At 41.7% G+C, this 21,364-nt stretch overlaps 6 protein-coding genes across 6 annotated transcripts; 2 read left to right on the top strand and 4 right to left on the bottom strand.

Moving 5' to 3' along the window:
- Nucleotides 1-38: 38 nt before the first annotated feature.
- On the top strand, nt 39-1,833 carry Bfra_004968 (putative histone acetyltransferase protein; the record flags this gene model as incomplete). Its single annotated transcript, XM_037335358.1, has 2 exons — nt 39-345; nt 395-1,833. 2 exons carry the CDS (start codon nt 39-41, stop codon nt 1,831-1,833), a joined length of 1,746 nt encoding a protein of 581 aa, XP_037192453.1.
- A 1,859-nt stretch (nt 1,834-3,692) lies between these two features.
- On the top strand, nt 3,693-4,811 carry Bfra_004967 (putative sexual development protein; the record flags this gene model as incomplete). Its single annotated transcript, XM_037335357.1, has 1 exon — nt 3,693-4,811. The coding sequence occupies one exon, from the start codon at nt 3,693-3,695 to the stop codon at nt 4,809-4,811; it is 1,119 nt and encodes a 372-aa protein (XP_037192452.1).
- Nucleotides 4,812-6,235: 1,424 nt separating this feature from the next.
- Nucleotides 6,236-7,258, bottom strand: Bfra_004966 (putative atp synthase subunit protein). Its single transcript, XM_037335356.1, has 2 exons — nt 7,068-7,258; nt 6,236-6,876 (listed from the first exon to the last, which is right to left on the bottom strand). Exons 1-2 carry the CDS (start codon nt 7,174-7,176, stop codon nt 6,536-6,538), a joined length of 450 nt encoding a protein of 149 aa, XP_037192451.1. The 5' UTR covers nt 7,177-7,258; the 3' UTR covers nt 6,236-6,535.
- A 5,111-nt stretch (nt 7,259-12,369) lies between these two features.
- On the bottom strand, nt 12,370-14,173 carry Bfra_004965 (putative mfs transporter protein; the record flags this gene model as incomplete). The annotated part of the gene is made up of 6 exons (XM_037335355.1): nt 12,370-13,318; nt 13,379-13,536; nt 13,569-13,758; nt 13,814-13,876; nt 13,930-14,026; nt 14,080-14,173. The coding sequence occupies 6 exons, from the start codon at nt 14,171-14,173 to the stop codon at nt 12,370-12,372; spliced, it is 1,551 nt and encodes a 516-aa protein (XP_037192450.1).
- A 1,709-nt stretch (nt 14,174-15,882) lies between these two features.
- On the bottom strand, nt 15,883-17,735 carry Bfra_004964 (putative sam dependent methyltransferase protein; the record flags this gene model as incomplete). The annotated part of the gene is made up of 10 exons (XM_037335354.1): nt 15,883-15,967; nt 16,138-16,367; nt 16,453-16,558; nt 16,619-16,730; nt 16,978-17,086; nt 17,141-17,207; nt 17,258-17,299; nt 17,392-17,484; nt 17,570-17,616; nt 17,703-17,735. The coding sequence occupies 10 exons, from the start codon at nt 17,733-17,735 to the stop codon at nt 15,883-15,885; spliced, it is 924 nt and encodes a 307-aa protein (XP_037192449.1).
- A 2,113-nt stretch (nt 17,736-19,848) lies between these two features.
- Nucleotides 19,849-20,053, bottom strand: Bfra_004963 (uncharacterized protein; the record flags this gene model as incomplete). Its single annotated transcript, XM_037335353.1, has 2 exons — nt 19,849-20,000; nt 20,026-20,053. The coding sequence occupies 2 exons, from the start codon at nt 20,051-20,053 to the stop codon at nt 19,849-19,851; spliced, it is 180 nt and encodes a 59-aa protein (XP_037192448.1).
- Nucleotides 20,054-21,364: the final 1,311 nt, after the last annotated feature.

Here is a 21,364-nt window from a genome sequence, read left to right as displayed (position 1 = left end):
AATCGTACTGAACCAACTGCATCTCCACACAATCCAAAATGGCCACTACCGTCGATACAATGACATTGTCGGATAGGCAAAGAAAACCAAAGGATCCTAATCTACCCCCAGAGAATGAAAGATACTTGAGAGCATGTTCAGATATTGCTAGCGCATTAGTACAGGATCATGAATCTCAACAGGATCCAAATGCGCCGAGGAAGGATATCAATTTGAATAGTTTAAGGGCAAAAATGTCAAAACGTCACAGGCTCAGTAATATTCCACCATTGACTGCTATTATTGCCGCCATTCCAGAACATTATAAGAAATATATCCTTCCAAAGTTAATCGCAAAACCAATTAGTATGTATTTCCTATTGCATAGACATATGCGAGGCTAACAGGTTGTCAGGGAGTGCTTCTGGTATTGCAGTTGTCGCAGTTATGTGTAAACCACATCGATGTCCTCACATTGCCTACACAGGAAATATTTGTGTCTATTGTCCCGGTGGACCTGATTCCGATTTTGAGTATTCTACACAGTCATATACTGGTTATGAACCTACATCAATGAGAGCTATACGCGCACGATACGATCCTTTTGAACAAGCCCGAGGAAGAGTAGATCAGATTAAATCTCTCGGCCACAGCGTCGACAAGGTTGAATATATTATTATGGGTGGTACTTTCATGTCATTATCTGAAAGTTACAGAGATGGGTTCATCTCCCAGTTACACAATGCGCTTAGTGGATATCAAGGAAATAATGTAGATGAAGCAGTTCAAGCTGGTGAGATGAGTAACATCAAATGTGTTGGTATCACAATTGAAACTCGACCGGATTATTGTTTACAACCACATTTATCTGCTATGCTAAGATATGGTTGCACCCGTTTGGAAATTGGTGTACAATCTCTGTACGAGGACGTTGCTCGAGATACCAACAGAGGTCACACAGTGGCTTCAGTCGCAGAAACATTTTGTTTGGCGAAGGATGCTGGCTTTAAAGTTGTTAGCCATATGATGCCAGATTTACCTAATGTTGGAATGGAGAGAGATTTGGATCAATTTAGGGAATATTTTGAGAACCCCGCCTTCAGAACCGATGGTCTCAAAATTTACCCAACATTAGTCATTCGTGGAACTGGTTTATATGAACTCTGGAGAACTGGCAGATACAAGAACTACACACCAAATGCCCTGATCGATATAGTTGCTCGCATCCTCGCTCTTGTACCACCGTGGACTCGTATTTATCGTGTTCAAAGAGATATTCCAATGCCTTTGGTCACATCTGGTGTTGAGAATGGAAATCTTCGAGAGCTTGCGTTGAGTAGAATGAAGGATTTTGGTACTACTTGTCGTGATGTTCGAACTCGTGAAGTTGGTATCAATGAGGTTAAGAATAAGATTCGTCCTTCTCAGGTTGAACTTGTTCGAAGAGATTATACCGCAAATAAAGGATGGGAGACATTCTTAGCATATGAAGATCCAAAGCAAGATATTCTTATCGGATTACTTCGTTTGAGAAAATGTTCTAAAACACATACCTTTAGGCCCGAGCTTACTGGACAGCCTACGAGTATAATTCGTGAGCTTCACGTTTATGGCTCAGCTGTTCCAGTTCATGCTCGTGATCCAAGAAAGTTTCAACATCAAGGTTATGGTACATTACTCATGGAAGAAGCTGAAAGGATTGCCCGAAATGAGCATGGAAGTACAAAGATAAGTGTCATCAGTGGTGTTGGTACAAGAGATTATTATCGAAGATTAGGCTATTGGTTGGATGGTCCTTATATGAGTAAGATGCTCCCACCAAAGGATGACGAGGATAGTGATGACGACTTTTGATTTCTAAATATCCAAATCCTCGGTCTAGTCGCCGCACTTGACTCTATAATCCACCATCACAATGCTTACCTGGCAATGCAATTATCACGTCCAGCCATCATATTGGTGCAGTAATCTTACTATTGTCTTATGTATCCAATATATCTGGATATTAATACTTCGATTCTGAGACTTTTACGTGTGGTAGGACTTTTTACTCCACTGCTTAGCAAAGAATTCAAGGTTGATGTGATAAAAATCTCAAGTCGAGAGTTTTTCACAGCGACAATATCACCAGAAGAAGCAGTTGATACCCCAGAAAGTAGCTGCGACTCCCGTGCGCTAGCAGATGCTCTCGTCACAAAATGGTCCTCACTTCACGGTCTTGATATTTCGAAGGAATGTTTTCCATGTTCGGGATGGCAGGTTGCCATTCTGATTATCACCGGGTGTTTGATTTGAGTTGCTTGAATCAATTTAGTGTGTCCGTATCGCATTGGCTGAAATATCTGGGCATGCGATATGGAGGCGGGATAGGTTGTGAATACATAGAACAACCTGATTTAAATGTTACACTTCAGAGTTTAATTGAATAACCAATACTTTGTTTCTATGGTGCTTTAGCTCACATACAATGTACTAAAATCAGAGTAGCGTTTATCGTGGTGTATACTAATACTTAAGAATGTCCACAATAATAAATTGAACTAACTACATAGCCTATCATTCGCGCATTGATACAGTACAATCAATTATCGTTCTGGTCTTCTACTGACGTGTCTATTTTAAGGTTGATATACACATGCGGGAAGTAACTGTGACTGCATGATGACATGTATAGTACCTGCAGTAAGCACTTTGAAAATCATACATGATTACTCTGAATGACAATCGCATTCCATTCTTTTTCGGGAATTTATCTATCCATGTTCCTAGAGTTCAACATCAAGTGTGCGCTAGTTCTCATCCAAGCCCCATAATTTGTCTGAAAAACACTCCTTCAATACCAAGGTGAGACTTTGACTTCAAAGACGACGAGTCTTTTCCAACAAGATTCATTACGACTTGATGTTCATCGCATTCTTTTCCTTATTTGTTAATCATCTCATGTTACTAGCCTGAATCTGGGCATCAACTCCTTACATCATACCATGCACATTTTTGAAAAAAATCAGCCCTACGTGTTCTTTTTGATATCATCCCGATTGAAACATTCATTACCATCTATTCATAGCGTTTCTCACATCAAAAAAATGATGACAGGCTATTGGTCTTTGCAGTATCTACAATTGAAAAGATTCATGTCGTGGTGGCTATGCGAACGGAAACTAGAATATCCGATCATTGGGGTCGGCTGAGTCGCCTAATTTACGCATGTTCACCAATCAATCCCCTCTAGTTTGGCATATACCGTCTTTTCAAGAGCGCTTACAACCGCGCGTGGGTTCTATTTCTGGCTTCCTACTTGTTCTGCGCCTCCAACATACTTCTTGACTATTGGTTCAACAAACAGAGCTCACTTACATGTAAGCACGTTCTTTGGTATTTGGATTGCTTTGAAGAGAAAGTGAATTTAGGTCATGTCAACTGCGGCCGAATCTTAAATTGTATTCCGAAGGCAACTCGAAAGGTATGGTACAAATCTGGTGATTAACGAGCAAGCATGAGGCGGTGTTCTAGAAGACCTAGAGATGGTCTGGCTATATAGGAGACCGTTTGGCACGTTTGCATTTTGACTTTCCTTTCATCAATAACCTCATTAACAATTACATCACCACACCTTTTTACGAATCTCCTTAGGTCTACAAGTTTTCTTTCTCGTTTCTTTCATAGAAAATACTTCTTTCTTCTTATTTCAAATTCAGAGTCCATAATTCATAATGCATACTTCAAATATTGTCTTCGGAATTTCATTCCTCTCAACCCTTGTTGCCGCAGCTCCTTTCTCAGTCGATAATAGCTTCCTTGAAGCTGTAACAGCAACCAATACAGGGCCATTACTGGCAATCCAAACCGCAGCCCACGGGTCTCTTTCTAATATCCCTCCTCCTTCTGCATTGGTTGGTGGAGATGACAGTCTCACCAATTTCAAGCTCGTCGCCTTCAACGAGAACATGGAAGTCGCATTCTTCGAGGAACTTACCTTCAATATCACAAACAATGTCCCAGGTTATACATTCGACAGTCAAGATAGTAGGGACACAGTACTTACAAATCTTAACGCAATCGTTGCACAAGAAAAACTGCATTCATTAAATGCTGAGAAAGCTATCGTTCGTTTCACCAATGATACCAATGCTATCATTCAACCATGTCAATACAATTTCGATGTTACAAACTTTGAGCAAGCCATAGCTACAGCATCTCTTTTCACAGATGTAACCATGGGTACTTTGGGAGATATCCAAACAGTATTTGGCACGAACGGTGATTCCAAATTTATCCGTGGTGTTGCAGCATCACTCGGACAGGAAGGAGAACAAAATGGATATTTCCGACAAATCCTTAACAAAATTCCATCCGCTCTTCCTTTCTTGACAGCTAGCACTAGAGATTTTGCATTCAGTGCTTTGAACCAGAATTTCGTCGTTGAAGGAACTTGTCCAAATAGCGATACCATCCCTCTCAAGACCTTCCAAAAACTCACTGCTTCTCAACCCGACACCATCGATTCTGACACCATCATCACATTCTCATTCCAGCTCAACGCAGATCAAGACTACAGCACCACCTGGGGAGAGAACTGCGAGGGACTCTCGCTCGTCTATATCAATCAACAAAATAAACCAGTGGTTCAACCATTCGAAAGTATCAGTTTACAAGCAGATGGGAAAACGGTTGTTTTTACTGCTAAATTTGAATTCGATGCCGGTGCTGCGGATGGTGCTACGGGTAATGGCTTGACTTTGGCGGCTTTGGCTAAGGGGTCGGATTTTGCTAATGCGTTGGAGGTTTCTAATAATGCGATTTATGGACCAGCACCGATTGAGATCAATTGATTGGATTGGATGAGGATGAGGATTAGGTGTTCGGAAGGTTTTGCATAGCATAGCATAGCGTGGTGTTTTCTTGGAATTTTCTTCTAGGGGTTAGGATTTTATGGTGATGATTTGTTTGCATTGGGCGGTTTTTGGCTTCGTTGTTTTCTTGTTCTTTTTATGGAAACCTGTCTTTATTCCCAGAATGATTTTCCTGGCTCTTAAAGTATGACTTACGATTTCATGACTTCAATTCAATATAAAGATGCTTTTTTAGATCTCAGATTAAATGATATTCATTCATCTACGTATCCTAATTTGATCTTGCTTCTATCAATTCCAATCTCGTACTTTCCCCTTCATGTGAATCTGATATAGCATCAATTGAATACATTGACCGGGTAGTAACACACAGTCCGGTCCCACCCCATCGAATCCCCCCCAAGTACCCAAGACCCGACTTCCCAAGCGCCATCCACAATCCCCAGCCCTAAGCTCCTCCCTCCCCATCCACCTCTATTCTCTTACTCCCACTACAATCCTCATCCCACGCTCTCTAGACCATCTCCATGACCTTCCTTCCATCCATACAAATATTCATACAAATATCCCCCAGCCCTGCCATTCCCAACCATCTCCATCCCTCCCCCGAATATCCAATATCCAATATCCAGTATCCAATACATATCATTCATTCCTCTAACCCCCTCTCAATCTCAAATACCAGACAAGCTGAACCACCTATACCTCTACCCATTACATCCCATCCATATTCCATCTATATTCCATTCAAATTCCATCAACGAAAGAAAAAACGAATTATAAACCCCATCCTTCCATTTCCACGTTTATTAATTCCTCGTAACGGGGTAGGCGGTTAGCGATGGTATGTGTGTACATATGTCCTGGTAATTAGTTATTGTAAAAACATTGGGATCCTTTCCCCTCGGGTGAAGAGTATGAATATCAAGTAAAGTGCACAAACATCCCAGAATCCCAAGAATCCCCAATATCTATCCAGCAACCGCATCCGTCCATACCTCTTACTCAGCATCAAGTAACACCAGCCAAAACCTTCAGACCACTCTCACGTGATCCATCCATAAAACCCATCACATGAACACCACGTTCTCGCTTCCCAATCCATTCCAATCCCAACTCATGAATTCGAGTCGTAAAGGTCCGTCCTCAACCCAACCCTTATCGATAGATAACCAAAAAACAACGGATCCCTTCAACAACCACACCTCCGAAACATCAAGTGAAAATTTTTCACCCGAGATATCCCGAAAAAAAAGTAAACAAATCAACACATACATACATACATACGTACCTGCTGGCGGTTGGGAAATCCCCCAGCCGCGGCCCCAGTTACTCCAAGACCCGAGTCTAAGTTCTAGATTAATAAATCGCAACATGCATAGCACAGGTAAAAGAGGGATAGGTATACATTCTTCATTGATAGTTTACAGGAACTACCCTTTGAGAAAGGCAATTCATCATCTGTCTGTATGTTCGTCTAATCTAGAAATTCTATGCTCTAATATAATGAGGAGAGAGGAAATCCGTCTATAAGAAGCATCGATTTTTCTATATTATCGATCCAAACCATCTATATGCAACTGCATGCAATGCCCGTGGTGTAACAATGCACCGTTGATTTATACCACCACCTTCATTCCCCATCTCCATCCACCGTATTTATACACACCCCTTCCCCATTTCATCAAGACATGACGACATATTTACAAGAACTTGGCCATCATAGCAACCATGAGATCGAAAAGACCGATGGCCTCGACGAAAGCGAAACCCAAAATGGCGTAAGAGAAGAGTTGACCACGCATGCTTGGGTTACGGGCAACGGCTTGCAAGAGAGCAGCGAAGACGAGACCGATACCAACACCGGCACCAGCAAGACCGATAGCGGCACCTCCCATACCGAGGTTTTGGGAAGCTTGAACGAGAGCGTTGGCCATTTCAGAGGAGTATGGGCGGGCAGAGATTTGGGTGGTCTTGGAGAGGATTTGGCTGGTTTGTTGACGCTTGACGGCTTGGAAAGCAGTCTTGGAGGACTTGCTCATGGCTGTGTGGGGAAGAAAATTTTGTTAGCGAGATGTTCTTTATCCATTGAATTTTGACGATAGGTATGTGATGAAGACGATGATAGATGTATCGAATCGTAATACAATTGAAGCTATATCGATAGCTATTGAAGCTTGACGAAACCTCAATTGATAATTGACAACATGAAGGTATTAAAAGCTTAAAGCTTACCAGTGAAGGTACGTTGAGCACCAAGGTTGGATCGAACCATTGGGCGGGCAACCTTTGCGGAGGCAGATCCCATGAGGGAAGCCATCTTAGGAGCAACACGAGCGGCCATTGTATTGATGTGTATGAAGTAACTCAAAAATGAGGTTTTTGGAGATAGGTGTATGAGTGGAGATGGAAGACTTCGAGTGTTGACAAGCAAAAGAAGTTTTGTGACTTGGTGTGAGTGTGGGAAAGAATGGGAAGGGCGGAAGGAGAATCAAGAAAAAATGAGCTAAGGACACCTTTTCTGATCTAGCTCCGTTTGAAAGTCGGTGTCAACTAATTGTTCCTGAATATTCAGGAAGTTCCCGATCAAAAAGAGTGAATATGGATCGTGCCGTCACTAATCTTCAAAATTTTAATAGCAATATGTGGGTCAGCCCGCTCGGTTTATGATATCCTCCTATCAGAATTAGTGTAACAGTACCATGACTGAAATGCAAGGCTGAGAGATTTATCTCGTCCGATATCGACAGCGGCGCTATGTAGTAAAAGGGTATAAAAAGAAAGAAAGTGGATTCCGAGCAAGATATCTTCAAGAGAAAATACCGGAATGGTGGGGATATTACAAAAAACAACTATTCTCGGATTGAAATTGGATGTTTAATTTCCACTTGGGTAGAGGGGCCCGGATAGAGAGTACATTGTAGACTTTAAACTTTCGCAACTGATCGAGCTGATCTCATCAAACCGTTGAATGATCAATCTCACATAAGAATTTTATACTTCGTTACACGACGAGTCTAACAAGAAAAAGTAAAATCATTTTGCGAAGGAAAAAAATTAAACTCAATTCACTTGAATCGGTTCTTGCTATTTCCTTAATTGCCTGAACACCCGATATTATTCTTTGCCTCTTTCTCTCTCGGGTTTCCTGGGCATTGGGTGAGTGTCGTCAATACTTTTTTGACTGACGTTGAGTTTTCATCCCTGCTAATAAAACTTGTCACACAGTAGAATCTTACCCGAGACTTTTTACGCCAGCTATCGTGCGCCATAAGTTCACCAAAAAATGCCACGAGTCATTTTGCACAATTGAAATCCCACTTTTTATAGGAGCAGATAAATCAAAAGAAAGGTCGAATTAGGAAACAGATCTTGATGATGGATCATGAATCGACCAGTAGAAAGAGTCCTTCTAGCACATGATTTTCGATTTATTTGGTTGAAATTGTTGTGTTGGTTGTTGTCTTGGCCCCTGAATCCCGTCGGAAGATTTCGGATTTCTTCCAGAAGCAGTAAGCCAGTTTGGTAAGATTTATATGTGAATCTGATGTGGCTTTCCATTTCTCTGCAATTTCATATTAGCCATGTCAGAATATAGCATTCCTTTGACTACCTATATAATGCTATATAGATTGGGGAATCTCAAGCTGGAAGAGTAATGAACTTTGAGATTCGGAACAATTCTGCCCACTTTCAATCATTTCATCAATAAAAAGTGTAAAATTTCAGCAGTGGGGGGAGCTTCTTCGTGGGGGTATACCCAATTTTTAAGATCCTTAATGGATCTAGCTGCTAGCAGGGTAGTTGAAGAGTCTGATAAGGCTTGTACCACTAGAATATTAAGCAAGTGTCCGCCACTTAGAGGGCACTACTTATTGAAACCAGGACCCAAAAGAAATCGTTTCCCGTAGTTATTTTCGGAAAATGAAGAAAAGGTATACTGCATAACGATGTCTTCACGTGTATACCGGTATATGCCTACTCGATTAGATATCGCCGCCAAGACCGTTTCTTGCTCTGGATATGTGAATCACGAAACATAAACGGAGATCGATTGGGTGATTCAATAGGAAGGATTTGGATTGATTGACTGGACTATCGAATTGGTGTGTTTGCTAGAAAATTGCCTGCCGAGCGCTGTGGACAAGGCCTGGGATCGATTTGTTTTATAGGGTCTTTCGCTTTCATAGGGATAGATTCCGGGGTCCGTTTCTGCCGATCGACATTCCATCATCAATACCGAGGACAACCTGCGATCCCTTCAAGAACTTACATTGTCGCATACATTAGCTTTCGAAAACAAACAAGAGAGAAGAGGAAGATGGTGCTTTGACTTACAGATACCTGAACGACAACATCTTTTCAAAACTCATCACAACGATGAATGTCTTTGATGGTAGGTCCCCGTGAAGGTTTGTCGTGCTTGGATTGGAGTTCGTGTTCATATTCGAGGTTTCATTCTCAACATTGAGATGAAATGAAGCGTATGGGCGAAGATTCCATGGAATAGTATAACATTTTTCGGGATGGATTCCAGTTGCATGTACTTGAAATACTTAGATATGAAATCAAACGGCCAGGTCAACTCTTGCGACCCCGACTACTGCGGTGGAAATTCCAATGGGAGTGCATGTGAGGCAAGTGTTTCGAGATGTTGAAATATTCTTTCAAGAGGCGATTCCGAATATTCTCACAAATCGCTCGACGTTTTCATGATGGATGGAAGGAAGGAAATCAGAAGTTGAAGTGTGAAATTGAGGTTTCTTTTCTCATTCCCCCCTTGCCTTACCCCATGCAGGTTACATCGCATATGAGACGACTTTCGTGCGGGGTAATCCATTTCGAGTAACCACATCACGTGGGACGACGTGGCCTGGGTAAAGTCGTACTTCCTCCTTCCTCCTAGGAGTTACGGAGACCACAATTCCATTCTTGGCGGCAATGCTTTGCTATCGCAGTTCCTATCTTTGATATCTATCAAGATTCATGGAAAATCCGATAAAAATGGTAGAGTTAGACCTCTCGAAGACTTGAACTGTGGTGATGGCGCCGACAGGGGAGATTGAATCTTCAAAGACTCAATCAAATAAGCACAAACTTTTGCGCACCCGGCAATGTGAGTTTGGCCTTTAAATGCGGAGAGGGTATGTCAAAGATTCTGTCATTTGTTTCACTGCACGGATTTCCTTTAGTTTATGAAAAATTTCCAACATCAAGAATCACTTCTCTACCACTTTCGTACTGCTTGGCGTAAGACTTGGTCTTGACCATCGATTTATCGCAGCGCTCAAAATCTTCAAGTCTAATTTGAATCGGAATCTGGGGCCGTGATGGGTATTGTGGACTTTCTGTAGGCGATGCATATTCCGGTGCGGACTGACAAGGAATCAAGTCTGATTAACCAAAGCCAAAATCGTGAAAGGTTTTGAGCCTCAAGAAGCAGCACGAACGAATACAAATGCAGAAGAGAGAAATAAACTGTGAGGTAGCTGGATGGATCATAAAGTCGTCAAACAATACACTATTCTTGGATTCACGCCATTTGCGTGCGTCCTTATTTCACCAAGCCCGGAATCGTCCTCCAATTCCGGTACTCAGCCAAAGCTTTGACCGAGTCGCACCTACAGGATACGATTCGCAAACTGTAGTTTGATTGATTGGGTTGGAAATCCGGATGTATGATTGCTGTACTTTCATCATCGAAGTTAAGGATGTTGGCTCTCGGCAGTTTGGAACCACACAAGCGACCTACCCAATTTTCAACTTCTCAGGTTCTTCCGGATGATCAAAATAAAAGCTGAGAAAACATCGATTTTACCCGCCGTTAGCCGCTCCGCTTCGCGTTTCATTTCTCATGACATCGCCGCCATCTTTGATATGGCACAGCCACAAATATTCACTTCCTCTCCATCAAACAAAGAAGAACACAATATAGTTTCTGATACAACGACTCCTTGAAAATACTACCAAGTTCAAGTTCATGGTCCAGTGGTCAAGCACGCGCTTCGCGAAATTCATGAGAATGATTTCGTTAACAAATTCTCTAGTTCAATCCCTGGAGGTCGACCACTAAGACGCGTACGATGCTCTCAAGAACCATGGGTCATTAGGGGAGAAAAAGGATAGGTATACTTGTAGACCGTAAACCTTCCCCCAATAACTAACCTTTAAAAGCTATAGGTAGGACAACTTGTGTAGCGGCGATCCCCACTGTGGTGCAGTAAGCTGGCGCAGGCCTGCTACGGGTTGATCCTCGTGAATGGTGGTCAGTTGGGATATGTGGTGGAAAAGTGAGTATATTCGCCCCTAGTCCTTGACACTAACCATGGACCTGAACTTGACATCTTCTTTTGCCTATTTTCTCTCCCTTTTTTCTGCTTCCAGGCGCATATCTGCATACACATATGTACATTGGAACAGCCTCTACTCGAAGTACCGCGGGATATTTTTCTCGATATTCCACTCTATATCTGAGAGTGTGATTCACTGCGATGTCATTCAATTATCAATCTGGATACCTCCATCTCAAATATAAAATTCATTCAATAACTTGTCTTCATTTCTGAATAGTTTGTGCTCGTTCTCACAAGTGATGAGTCCATTTTGCTTAGATTATAAAATTCCTTCTACAGCAGCGGAATTTCAATTGATCTCGATTTTTCAAACAACAATTCTCCGCAGTCTCAGATTTGACCGCACCACATTCCACGAAATTTGTGGACTCTTCAGATATGCTCTCATAACTTGATGAATTATTTATGCTCATGTCACCTACTATCGTCTGATCTAGACCTCCAATTCATCGTAAGCTTGCCTTACCATCTGAGTTTGCGATTCTGTTTCGCAGATAAAAACCGGTTATTCGTTTCTTCTTGAATCTTCCAATAACCTGGTATTTTCTTCATTCAGTTAAAGCCATCAGTTTTCCTCGTTTCTGTGTAGCTTACAACCTCTACATTTATACAAGTAATGATCAAGCATAATCAATAATACTCGTTAGGTGTTGAACATCTCATATTTTATACAAGAATTCACACTTCTATAAATAATTTCAGACTCTACATCTAGTTAGATGGGAATCATAAATCAGGGTCGGACGTTTAGATTAGCGAGAGAGGGTCAAACATCACTGAGGGGCTATATATTTATGAAGGCATAAACTTTAATATATCGGATGCGTCTACCATGTACTTCAATGCTCAGTGACATTCCAATTCATTTAATTGATTGTTCTGGGTTGTTCTATTTTCTGGTCATCAAAATGACGATCTATTCCTATGTTTGTAGTGTCTTGTACATTTTTAAAAAGAATGATTGAGGATAGCTAATGGTATCAATAACCTTTTGAACTCCATCCGCTGATGTACATATATTCATCATCCACGTCCGGCGTTACCTTTCTATCCGTGTAAAATGCATTCTTCCATGTAAAATTCCCATGCGCCGTATCGTCAATCCCGCTTGCTAAAGTGACGTTGAAGAACAAATGAGAGAAATTCTTTGAGTTGTGTCGTGAGAGAAGATTCGAGAAAGAAGTCTAGAATTTTTGATGAAAAGCACTTCTAGCAACTTTACTCCTCAATCTCTTTCCAAAGATATACATAGGAATCGCAAATGCAGAAACTGCAAGATTGGCAATCGCCACAGTGGTAAAAACACTCTTCGCACCACTTGCTTCAAACCATCCGTTCACAAAATCACTCATGACTAACGACAAAATCGCCTTGATAAAATTCATCGTCACGAACGCTTGTGGTGCCAACCGATTGTGACAATCCATAACATATGTAAACATACTGCTCGTCGCAAACGGAACAGCGAAGGTCTGGACGCCCAAAAAGGCAATGGGGATGTAGATGGATGCGCCTGCTGCAACGGAATATCCAAACCCGATATATGCGACGGTGGAAAGAGAAGCCGCGACGAACATAAGCACGAGACGGAATTCGGGTTCGTAGATACCATTGTTGTGGCGGGTCATCCATTGGACGACAAAATCGGCGCAGTATCCGGAAACTAAGGTGCCGACGAGTCCGACGCCGAAGAGGGGAAGATTGGTAAGTCCGATGGCGGAAGTGGAGAGGTTGTATGGAGGCGCGCTGAAGATGGTATCTTGGAGTAAAGCGATGAGGGTTAGACCGGCGGCGTAGAATGAATAGGTAAAGGCGCTGAATATGACGGCGGGGAAAGTAACGAGCGGGATTGGTTTGGCGGCGAGTGCCCAGAAGCTAGCTTGTGAGATGCGACCGTTGAAGATGGAAAGACGTTCTTTGAGGGATTTCTTCATGTCTGGTAGGACGATTTCGTAGACTCGGCCTTCGGTTTTGTCGACGATGAGTTGGGTAGGAGGATCGGTTTGAGGAATGTAAAGGGTTTCGGGTACAAAGAAATACATGGCGGGGATGATCATGGCGTAGATGCAAGCGCAGATGCCAAAGGTGAATTTGAATCCTAAGGATTGGATGATGAAACTTGCGATGAGTTGACTGAAGACAATTAGTATCCAAGAGCAACATAAATGTACGTCCATTGCAGATTGAACATACCCAAGCTTAACACCACCCATAACGAACAAATTCCATACACTCAACATCTTACCCTTCTCATGGACAAAGAAGATCTCGGAAACCGTTGCGCTGACGAGTGTCTCGAGGGAGAAGCACAGAAACCTTGAACAGCTCGCATGATGGAAAGCGACATGAAACTATTGGAAAAAAAACCCCAGATATTGGTGACCAACAATCCAATAGTAGACACAATGAAAACTGGACGTTTTCCCCATACGGCTGCTGCTGCGGCAGTGAAGAATGTACCGGAACCGGTTGTAAGTTGCATGATCCCGACAATGTTAAAGGAGACTTGATCTGTGGTGACACCGAAAGCTGTTGCTACATCTTCGGATCCGGTAGTAATCATTGGACCGAGACTATAAAGTTGTATTAGATTGAGCTACATATCTGACGGGGGTAGATAGTACATACGAGACAGTGACACCTGCAGTCAAGGCTAAGATGAGAAGAATGGCCATTTTTGTAGCAGTAGTCCTACCAACATGTTAGTGGAAAGAATTTTTGATAATAGTAACATGCAAACATACCAATTGAGAGGATCATTAGGACTTTCAGAAGGTTGAGGATTGAGAACAATCTCACCCCTCTTCTTTGGCTCAACATAATCCCAATTCGCTTCTTTTGCTAATGTAAAGTCAGTATATTCGGCTTGTTCCACAAAGATTGAATACACTCACATGAACCATCAGCTCCAGCAGTGTTTTCACCAAGATTTACGGTTCCAGGAATATTTGGATACCTTGGATCCTGAAGAACGCCCCATCCAACCATTTTGAATATATAACAGATAAATTTCCTTGAAAAGAATAGAAAAGGAAGTAAAGTATCAAACTTCTATCGAATCAATCGAATGATTCCAAGTTTACACAGCAAACAATAAAAGCAATAAAGAGAATGTAATTCTAAGGAATCGAAGAAAAGTCTTAACGGACTCGCCAGCGATGTGCCGAAGATGTATTGAGAAGAGAAAAGGAGGTAGGTAGGAAAGAAGATTGATGAATGTACGGTGAGAAGAAAAAGGTTTCCATCACTGCACAATCCTTCAATACTTAACAGATGTGAAAAAAGTGGAAATAACTCCCAAAATCAATACCCTTTGCTGTATACCATGTGCCTTGCTCCAAGCTTTTCACATCAATATTCATATAGATGCAGCGATCCACAAGTTTCAGGCTGAGATTGATAGCTGGGCTACATCCAGAGCGATGATAGCGGAGCCGCGGCGTCTCCATTTGTACGGGATGTGGATTTGGTGGACTCGTCCATTCGATTGGGGGTTCTCAGAATAGTAATCTAAGAATGTTAGCCCTAGTGGTCGTCAAAAGAAACGGTTATTATGAGAAAAACGTCGAAGCTACTAGGTTCATTGCATGATACTCGTCACTTGTAGCATCACATGTCGTCTGAAGTGAAGAAATTCCGCAGGGAATTACCTGCTTGAAGATTTTCAGAATAAGAAAATACAAGTTAAAAAAATGCTATATTTTTGACAATTTTTGTTTGGGAGACGTGGATCCAAGGTTTGAAGTAATGGAAAGTGCAATTGCTGACGAGGCGATGGTGTTTGAAATGATAAGTTGACAGCTTGGCGGTGATTTGGAAACAAAGTACTTGTAAGCTTCCTAGGCTTGTAGATTAGATTGAGCCAATCGGCTTCAAGTAACTAAGAAATAGAGACGAAAGGATATCCCCATTTAGTACTACAAGAGACCCATGTTTCAAAAGTCAATGCATTTCTTTCGAGTACTTGCTCGGTAGGTATCTATTGTCAAGGTATGCACAGACATCACACCGACTTTGGTAAAGTAGATAAGAAATGAGCATTCGAGAACTCATTGGTATCGTCAAAAGGGATTGGGCAACGTTAAATTGGAGGTTCAAAAGAAAATGTTAGTGAAAAATCTCAAAACAAGAACCCAAGGCAAAATATAAAAGCAAAAATTCAAAGCAAGAACCCAACGCGAGGACTCGAAGCCAAAGACATCAAAAGTGAAGGTATTTTATGAATGATATCTATTCAACAAATTTATTGAAGAATTAGCATCCAATGGGTCCAAATCTACCCCAGCAGACCCATTAGTATAAATGAAATAATATGTACAGGGCAAATTTAAACTATTTCAGCAGCAAGGAGTACAAGAAGTAAAGTCAAGCTTAAATCTTCAATCGTACTTGGTGCTGTACTTAACCCATCAATTCTGTCATTTTGTCCATCGAATCTTGATCTCAAAAATTTGACCATGTAATTCATCCGGTATACAAAAAAATCAACCGCCTCGAAATCCTATGACGATTCGCCCAGAATACTTTTGTTTTATTGTCTGCCATCATCAACTAAGAGGATCGCTTATCATAGAATGATGAAGGGGTAAAATGTCCTATTACACTTGATCACTGGCGCCGCAGACCGGAAACTGGATTGCGTAAGGCGATATCGTAACTTGGTGTGACATGTCGTCCGATCTTATTGTTGCGAGAAGTTACAGAGGTTTTTGAGCGTAAACCAGTTTGTGTGGATAGTACGAGTGTATTCTTCGATCTCGAGCCGCAACGCGAACTTGGGCACTATACATACGTCAATTCTCTTGAACTCCAAATGACCTCGTCGAGTAAGTAATTTAACTTACCAGAATAATTGAACCTCAGGTAAAGTCATCTGTTCAGTTCATCAGTTTCATATTTCAAGTGACGAGCATTACCCTTTGTGAAGTTTCATGTAGTAGGACCGAACTCACCCCATTACATTTGTGAGAAGTTGTATGGAAAATCCTTCTAATCCAACATCAAATTGTAACAAATTCCACTTTCCTAGCTCTTGTAACTTCGGATCGGATGACCATTCTCCTAATGGCGTTTTGTATGTCTTTTCGTGAAGGTTAATGAACCCAGCTTGGGCTATTTTGGAACTCATTGTCGGGCACAGATCTAATGATTGTCCGGTACGTTCTCCAGCCTCATTGAAAAGCTGTTGAAGACCATCTGAAGTTAGTAGTCATGCATTAACTTGGCAAAAGCAATAATTTGGATGAAACTTGTTGATACCTACATACCTCAGAGAACTTATACAATGGACTATCTGGTGGTAAACTGTTGTCATCGCAATGTATATATAGTGACGGCTCTAGGTGCTGAATATATCCTCCTGGTTTCAAATGTCTGATATTGATTAGGACGACTGGAAATTTACATTTTTATGGTATGTGTACGGGGCCTTACTTGAAAGCTTGTGCGTATAGTCTGTCCCAATCAGCGACACTACCGAAAAGTGAACGAATATGTATAAAATCAAAGTAATTTGGCGGATAGGTCCATTCTTCTGTGCAGTCGTCTATCTCGAACCTGGGGAACTTTGATTAGCCGCCATGAATATATGAGTTGTTGCGATTGTCAAATACTTTACCTGCAATTTGGAGGAACCACTGAGGGTGTTAAAGTCAGCACATGTACAACAAATGAGGACTTGGAAGTTGAAAGGTATAGAGTCATGAAGTCATGAAACATGATGAATTTTGAAGGGCGGATGGTTCATGAGCCAAAAACTGGCTGAATTGATTGGGAAAAATAGAGCTACTTACTGCCCGGTTGGATTGGTGATAGGTCTGTCCCAAGAACCGACGCATTTGGAAAAAGGTCAGCAAAGTCAATTGCCCATATTCCTGTACCTGTTCCGAGATCTAAAACTCGCTTTTCACCATATTAGTTCTTTCGTGAATTTTTCTTGAGGTCAATTGTATTTACCTCGACGTTATCTGGTATTGGTGCCATGTACAACGCGCCATCCAACATTGCTAGATATCGTCGATGACTTGAATTTGATTAATACACTTCTCTGTATGCCTGCAAATATCGAGTTACCTAATGTCTATTTGCTCACTTTGTACTTCATCATTTGGTTGCCTATCTGGTATTAGATCTCAAAGTATATTGATATTTGGAAACAAAGAATCAAACAGTTAAACAGATGGAGGCATCAACAAGTAAACACTTACCAATAAGCTCCTTCTCTATATGCCTGATATCTTCTACCATTTTCCATTCTAAAAGCCATAGCACTCGAATCTATCGAATAAGTATCTCCTGCTCTGACATTGACTATCGTTAACTGCTATTCGTTTGTGATCCTTCATAGTATCGACTTTGACAAGTTCTCAGGCAGTTGTAACTTACAAATCATCTTCGGAAGAAGAATAACTACGAGCGGTAAGGCTGACGTCCTGAAAATGAATCCGGTTTGTTAGTATGTCATACATCTATGTGAATACGGACATCCCGGACGGTACTTGTGCCGAAGTGATCGTACCTCTTCTATAGTCTCCGAGTTTTCTAATGCCATTGCTTTCGTTGACTGCTACAATATTCGCAAATAAAAAGTAGGTATGATAGTTTGTGACAATGAATATGTCGTACAGTACTGTGAAGAAATTGGAACACAGATTTGAGGAAGATCAATTCGACATAAGACAAACTGACAAATTCGACGAGAATGGGGAAAACGTCAAAATCCCAAGAGACGAATTCCCGGGTCGTGGGCCATGTCTTAAAATCTCACTGACCAGGGGATTGCTAATTTGGGCTCGGGTAGGGAATTTCTGTGGGAAGACTAAATTGTATGCAGCGAACCTGAAAATGAACGCTGATTGATGCGTTGGCACAATTCAAGCCTTTCTAGTATATATGAAATTACAAGGTATCATTCGATGGTCTCATGGTAAAACGGGGAGAAGCCAATCGATCGGCCAACATAAAGTTATTAAGGATTAGCTCTTCGGGATGAAGGGGTAGATACCAGAAGGGGGGAACTTACTTTGAAGTTTGGGGTCGTTCACCGTTTTATCCCAGTCATTTCATGCATTGACCCATTAAAAGAGAATAAGCCGACCTTCCCGGTTTGCTGGGTCAGCCGTCTCCAAAGACTTGGGTTCATGATCATTAATAAAGAAAGTATACATACCCAGGTATCTGCATCTTGTTTTGCTTTGGTGTGGATGCTTATGCTTACATCTTTCCAATATCGGAAGTGTGTGCATCTCCCATATCGATGGGAGATACTACTCTGTCCAGACTCCAGAGTAGAAACACGCATTACCTAGTACATACATCAAAAACTCTAACACATTCTGGATCTTTTTTGCGAATAATACATGGTTCTCAAGGGCAAGACTCCACTGAAAGTTGCAGAAGAAGGAAAGATTTCCGATGAGAAATATAAGTTAATTTGTTTGATTGCGCACTTTGCAGTTATTCAACCAAATGATTTGATGGCTCCAAATGCGCATCTGCCGCTGGTAAATCATGCACCAAGCCCAAGAGAGGGGTAAGATAGGTAGATATACATATCTCTTGCAACACCAGAGTTGTTCTTTGGAAAAACCCCTTCCCCCCAACAAAAATATGGTATACCAAGCATGCAACATAATTCGATTACAACCTTAGCACCCGTCAACCAACCTACGGGAAATCTAAACTTTAACCATATTGTCGGAAATTGATGGGACTTGGATTTGCCGGGACTCTTCATCGTCTGAGACATTATTGGAGATAACCCTTTAGTTTGACATCGAGATCTTCAATCTTGGAAAAAGTATCGACATCCACGTATACCTAGGTGGGTAATTTTTACGAATAACCTCAATTATAGTCTCGGCTTCGCTCCGAATGAAAAATCTGTTAAGTTGACGGGCAACTAGGTGGAGGCATGCCCGCTTCCGCCCCTGCTTTATTCTTACGGCCGCGCGCGAGCCATTCATGCATACTATATGCATCGGATACTTAGGGTATACTCCGCACCGAACTTTGATAAACTTGTACTAAGTTCAGACAAGTGCTGACAATTTCTAAATTCTTTCACTTCCAGAAGGATTCTAAAGCTCGCCATTCAATGTACCTCTCCAATAGGATCTCAATCCAAATGGTCCGGTGTGACATTCGGGAAACTGTGAATCTTCGATGACCGATGATACACGTTAATCCAGAAAACACGACCAGCATAGACCTTTGCCTTTGAATTCCAGTTGAGGTAGCGGGGGCTATATTGACTAGGAGTGGGGGCCATTGGTCAAACTTGCATACCAACCTTACCTATGCATTCAAAATATTCATTACGGCAGTCAAAATACTAAGCAGAAGGTGACGAGGGCTGGCCCTTCTCATGTTCAAGTGGTCTGATCTTTCAAATACCCAAGACTAGTTCATCAATGGTATCTGTATTATTGCCATATTATTATGAGTAATAAAGATATTTGAGAGTCAGTGGATATGTCAAACAGCCACAGAGTAACGTTACACATCGGTTGCTACTAACTGTGTCAAACAATCTCACACTAGATATTTGCAGCTGTCTGCTGTGGTGAGTCGGGTTCGTGCTAAGAATTGTATAGGTCAACGATGCCATGGGTTTGGATGAAGCCCCGTCATATCACATATATTTATGTGGAGTGTATCCATACTCAATCTTCAAGCTTTCCCAGTGCGCCCCGTCCCGGTATGATCGTTCCAAATATCTGGGTCTCCATGTTTGTACTATTAGCGCAGTCGCTATTCCTAATGTCTACAGATTTGGTGCCCAAGAACGAGATCGGCCATCTCTTGGTGAAAGAACCTGAGTTATTGCTGACATTACGTACTACGCATACAAACGCATACAATACCCATCTACATTTACTACCAATATATCATTCTCAAGCTTTCAACCAATCTACATCGTTGACAGAAAACATAGCGGAAAAAATACTTCCGAGACTGAATATACTCGGGATTCACAGCAGTCAGTGAGTCTCGCTGGGACATGTCCCTCCCCGAAAGTGGGCAAAGAACAAGGGTCATCATGATGAATTGTCTTATATCTACAAATCAACATTGTGACTCCACTTAACATGCACTCATTGCCATAAAGATTCAGAAGTCCGAAATTCATCCAATGTTCGAGACATGATACCTGTGTCTTTCCTCCGACCTTGGCTGAATGGACCCTACCGAACAAATTGCCTTGCCTCTTCAAAATAGTTGACTAGGAATCCGAGATAGACGATCTTTAGAATCTCGTATACTATCAAATAATATGAAAGCAATCTCACAATCTTTAAAAACAAGGCGAAGGATTGTCTTGTAGAATAAGCATTTCTAGAAGTTGCAGCCTAGATGGGACGATTACGCACAAGTTCGCACATCACCCTTAGGAGACATTTCTAATCAAATCGCCGAATACCACTACTAGATACGCCTTGTTCATTCTATCTTTGTATTGCCAAGATTCTATTGTTTCAGAGCCACCTTCTGCAGCTAAGAACGCCAAGTAGCCTCTTTATTTTGACACAACCGAAGCCACTGCTGCGCAGGAACCAAGCTAACCAGAAAAGACGGTTCGAGTTCAAGACGGTTGGTCGACCGAATATATAAAGAATCATTCAAATTTTGTACCTAGGACTGCGACCGGTGAAAAACGCCGCAGCTTCTTGAGTGACAAATTCTGAGACATGAACTCAGCTCAGACGAAAGGAAGTTCAACAATTAAAGTAATCAACGACGAAACAAACCAGAGAGATTCACGAGCCCGTTCTATCAGAGCAAACTAGTTTTCGGATGGGAACCCGTCACTACTTAGGTATGCAATGCCAGGAGTGTTTGGTCCTGAAAGTAGAGCTCTGAGCTTGTGATGGTCATGACGCATTGGACCCATCAGTTGGAAGCCCACTTAGACCAAGCAGGGAGAAGAAGAATACTCCCTCATCATGGTCAATTAAAACAACAATGGATTTAATAGGACACATTACCACTACGTAACTGTTCATTGCATGGACTTTGACACCAGGACACTCTTACTACAAGTGAAGGCCATCTTCGATTTGCGAAAGTGCGGAAAGATAAGAAAGATAGGAAGTACAACATCATCTCAGTATACCCCTTTACTTGAAAGACAGGATTTCCAAAGATATTAAGTCACTATATGCAGCGGAGCTAGACAGA

Source organism: Botrytis fragariae (genome assembly GCF_013461495.1).
Source record: "Botrytis fragariae strain BVB16 chromosome Unknown tig00000054, whole genome shotgun sequence".
Taxonomy (NCBI): Eukaryota; Fungi; Ascomycota; class Leotiomycetes; order Helotiales; family Sclerotiniaceae; genus Botrytis; species Botrytis fragariae.
Note: the sequence above shows the minus strand (reverse complement) of the source record. Positions and strands in the feature narration are given on the sequence as shown.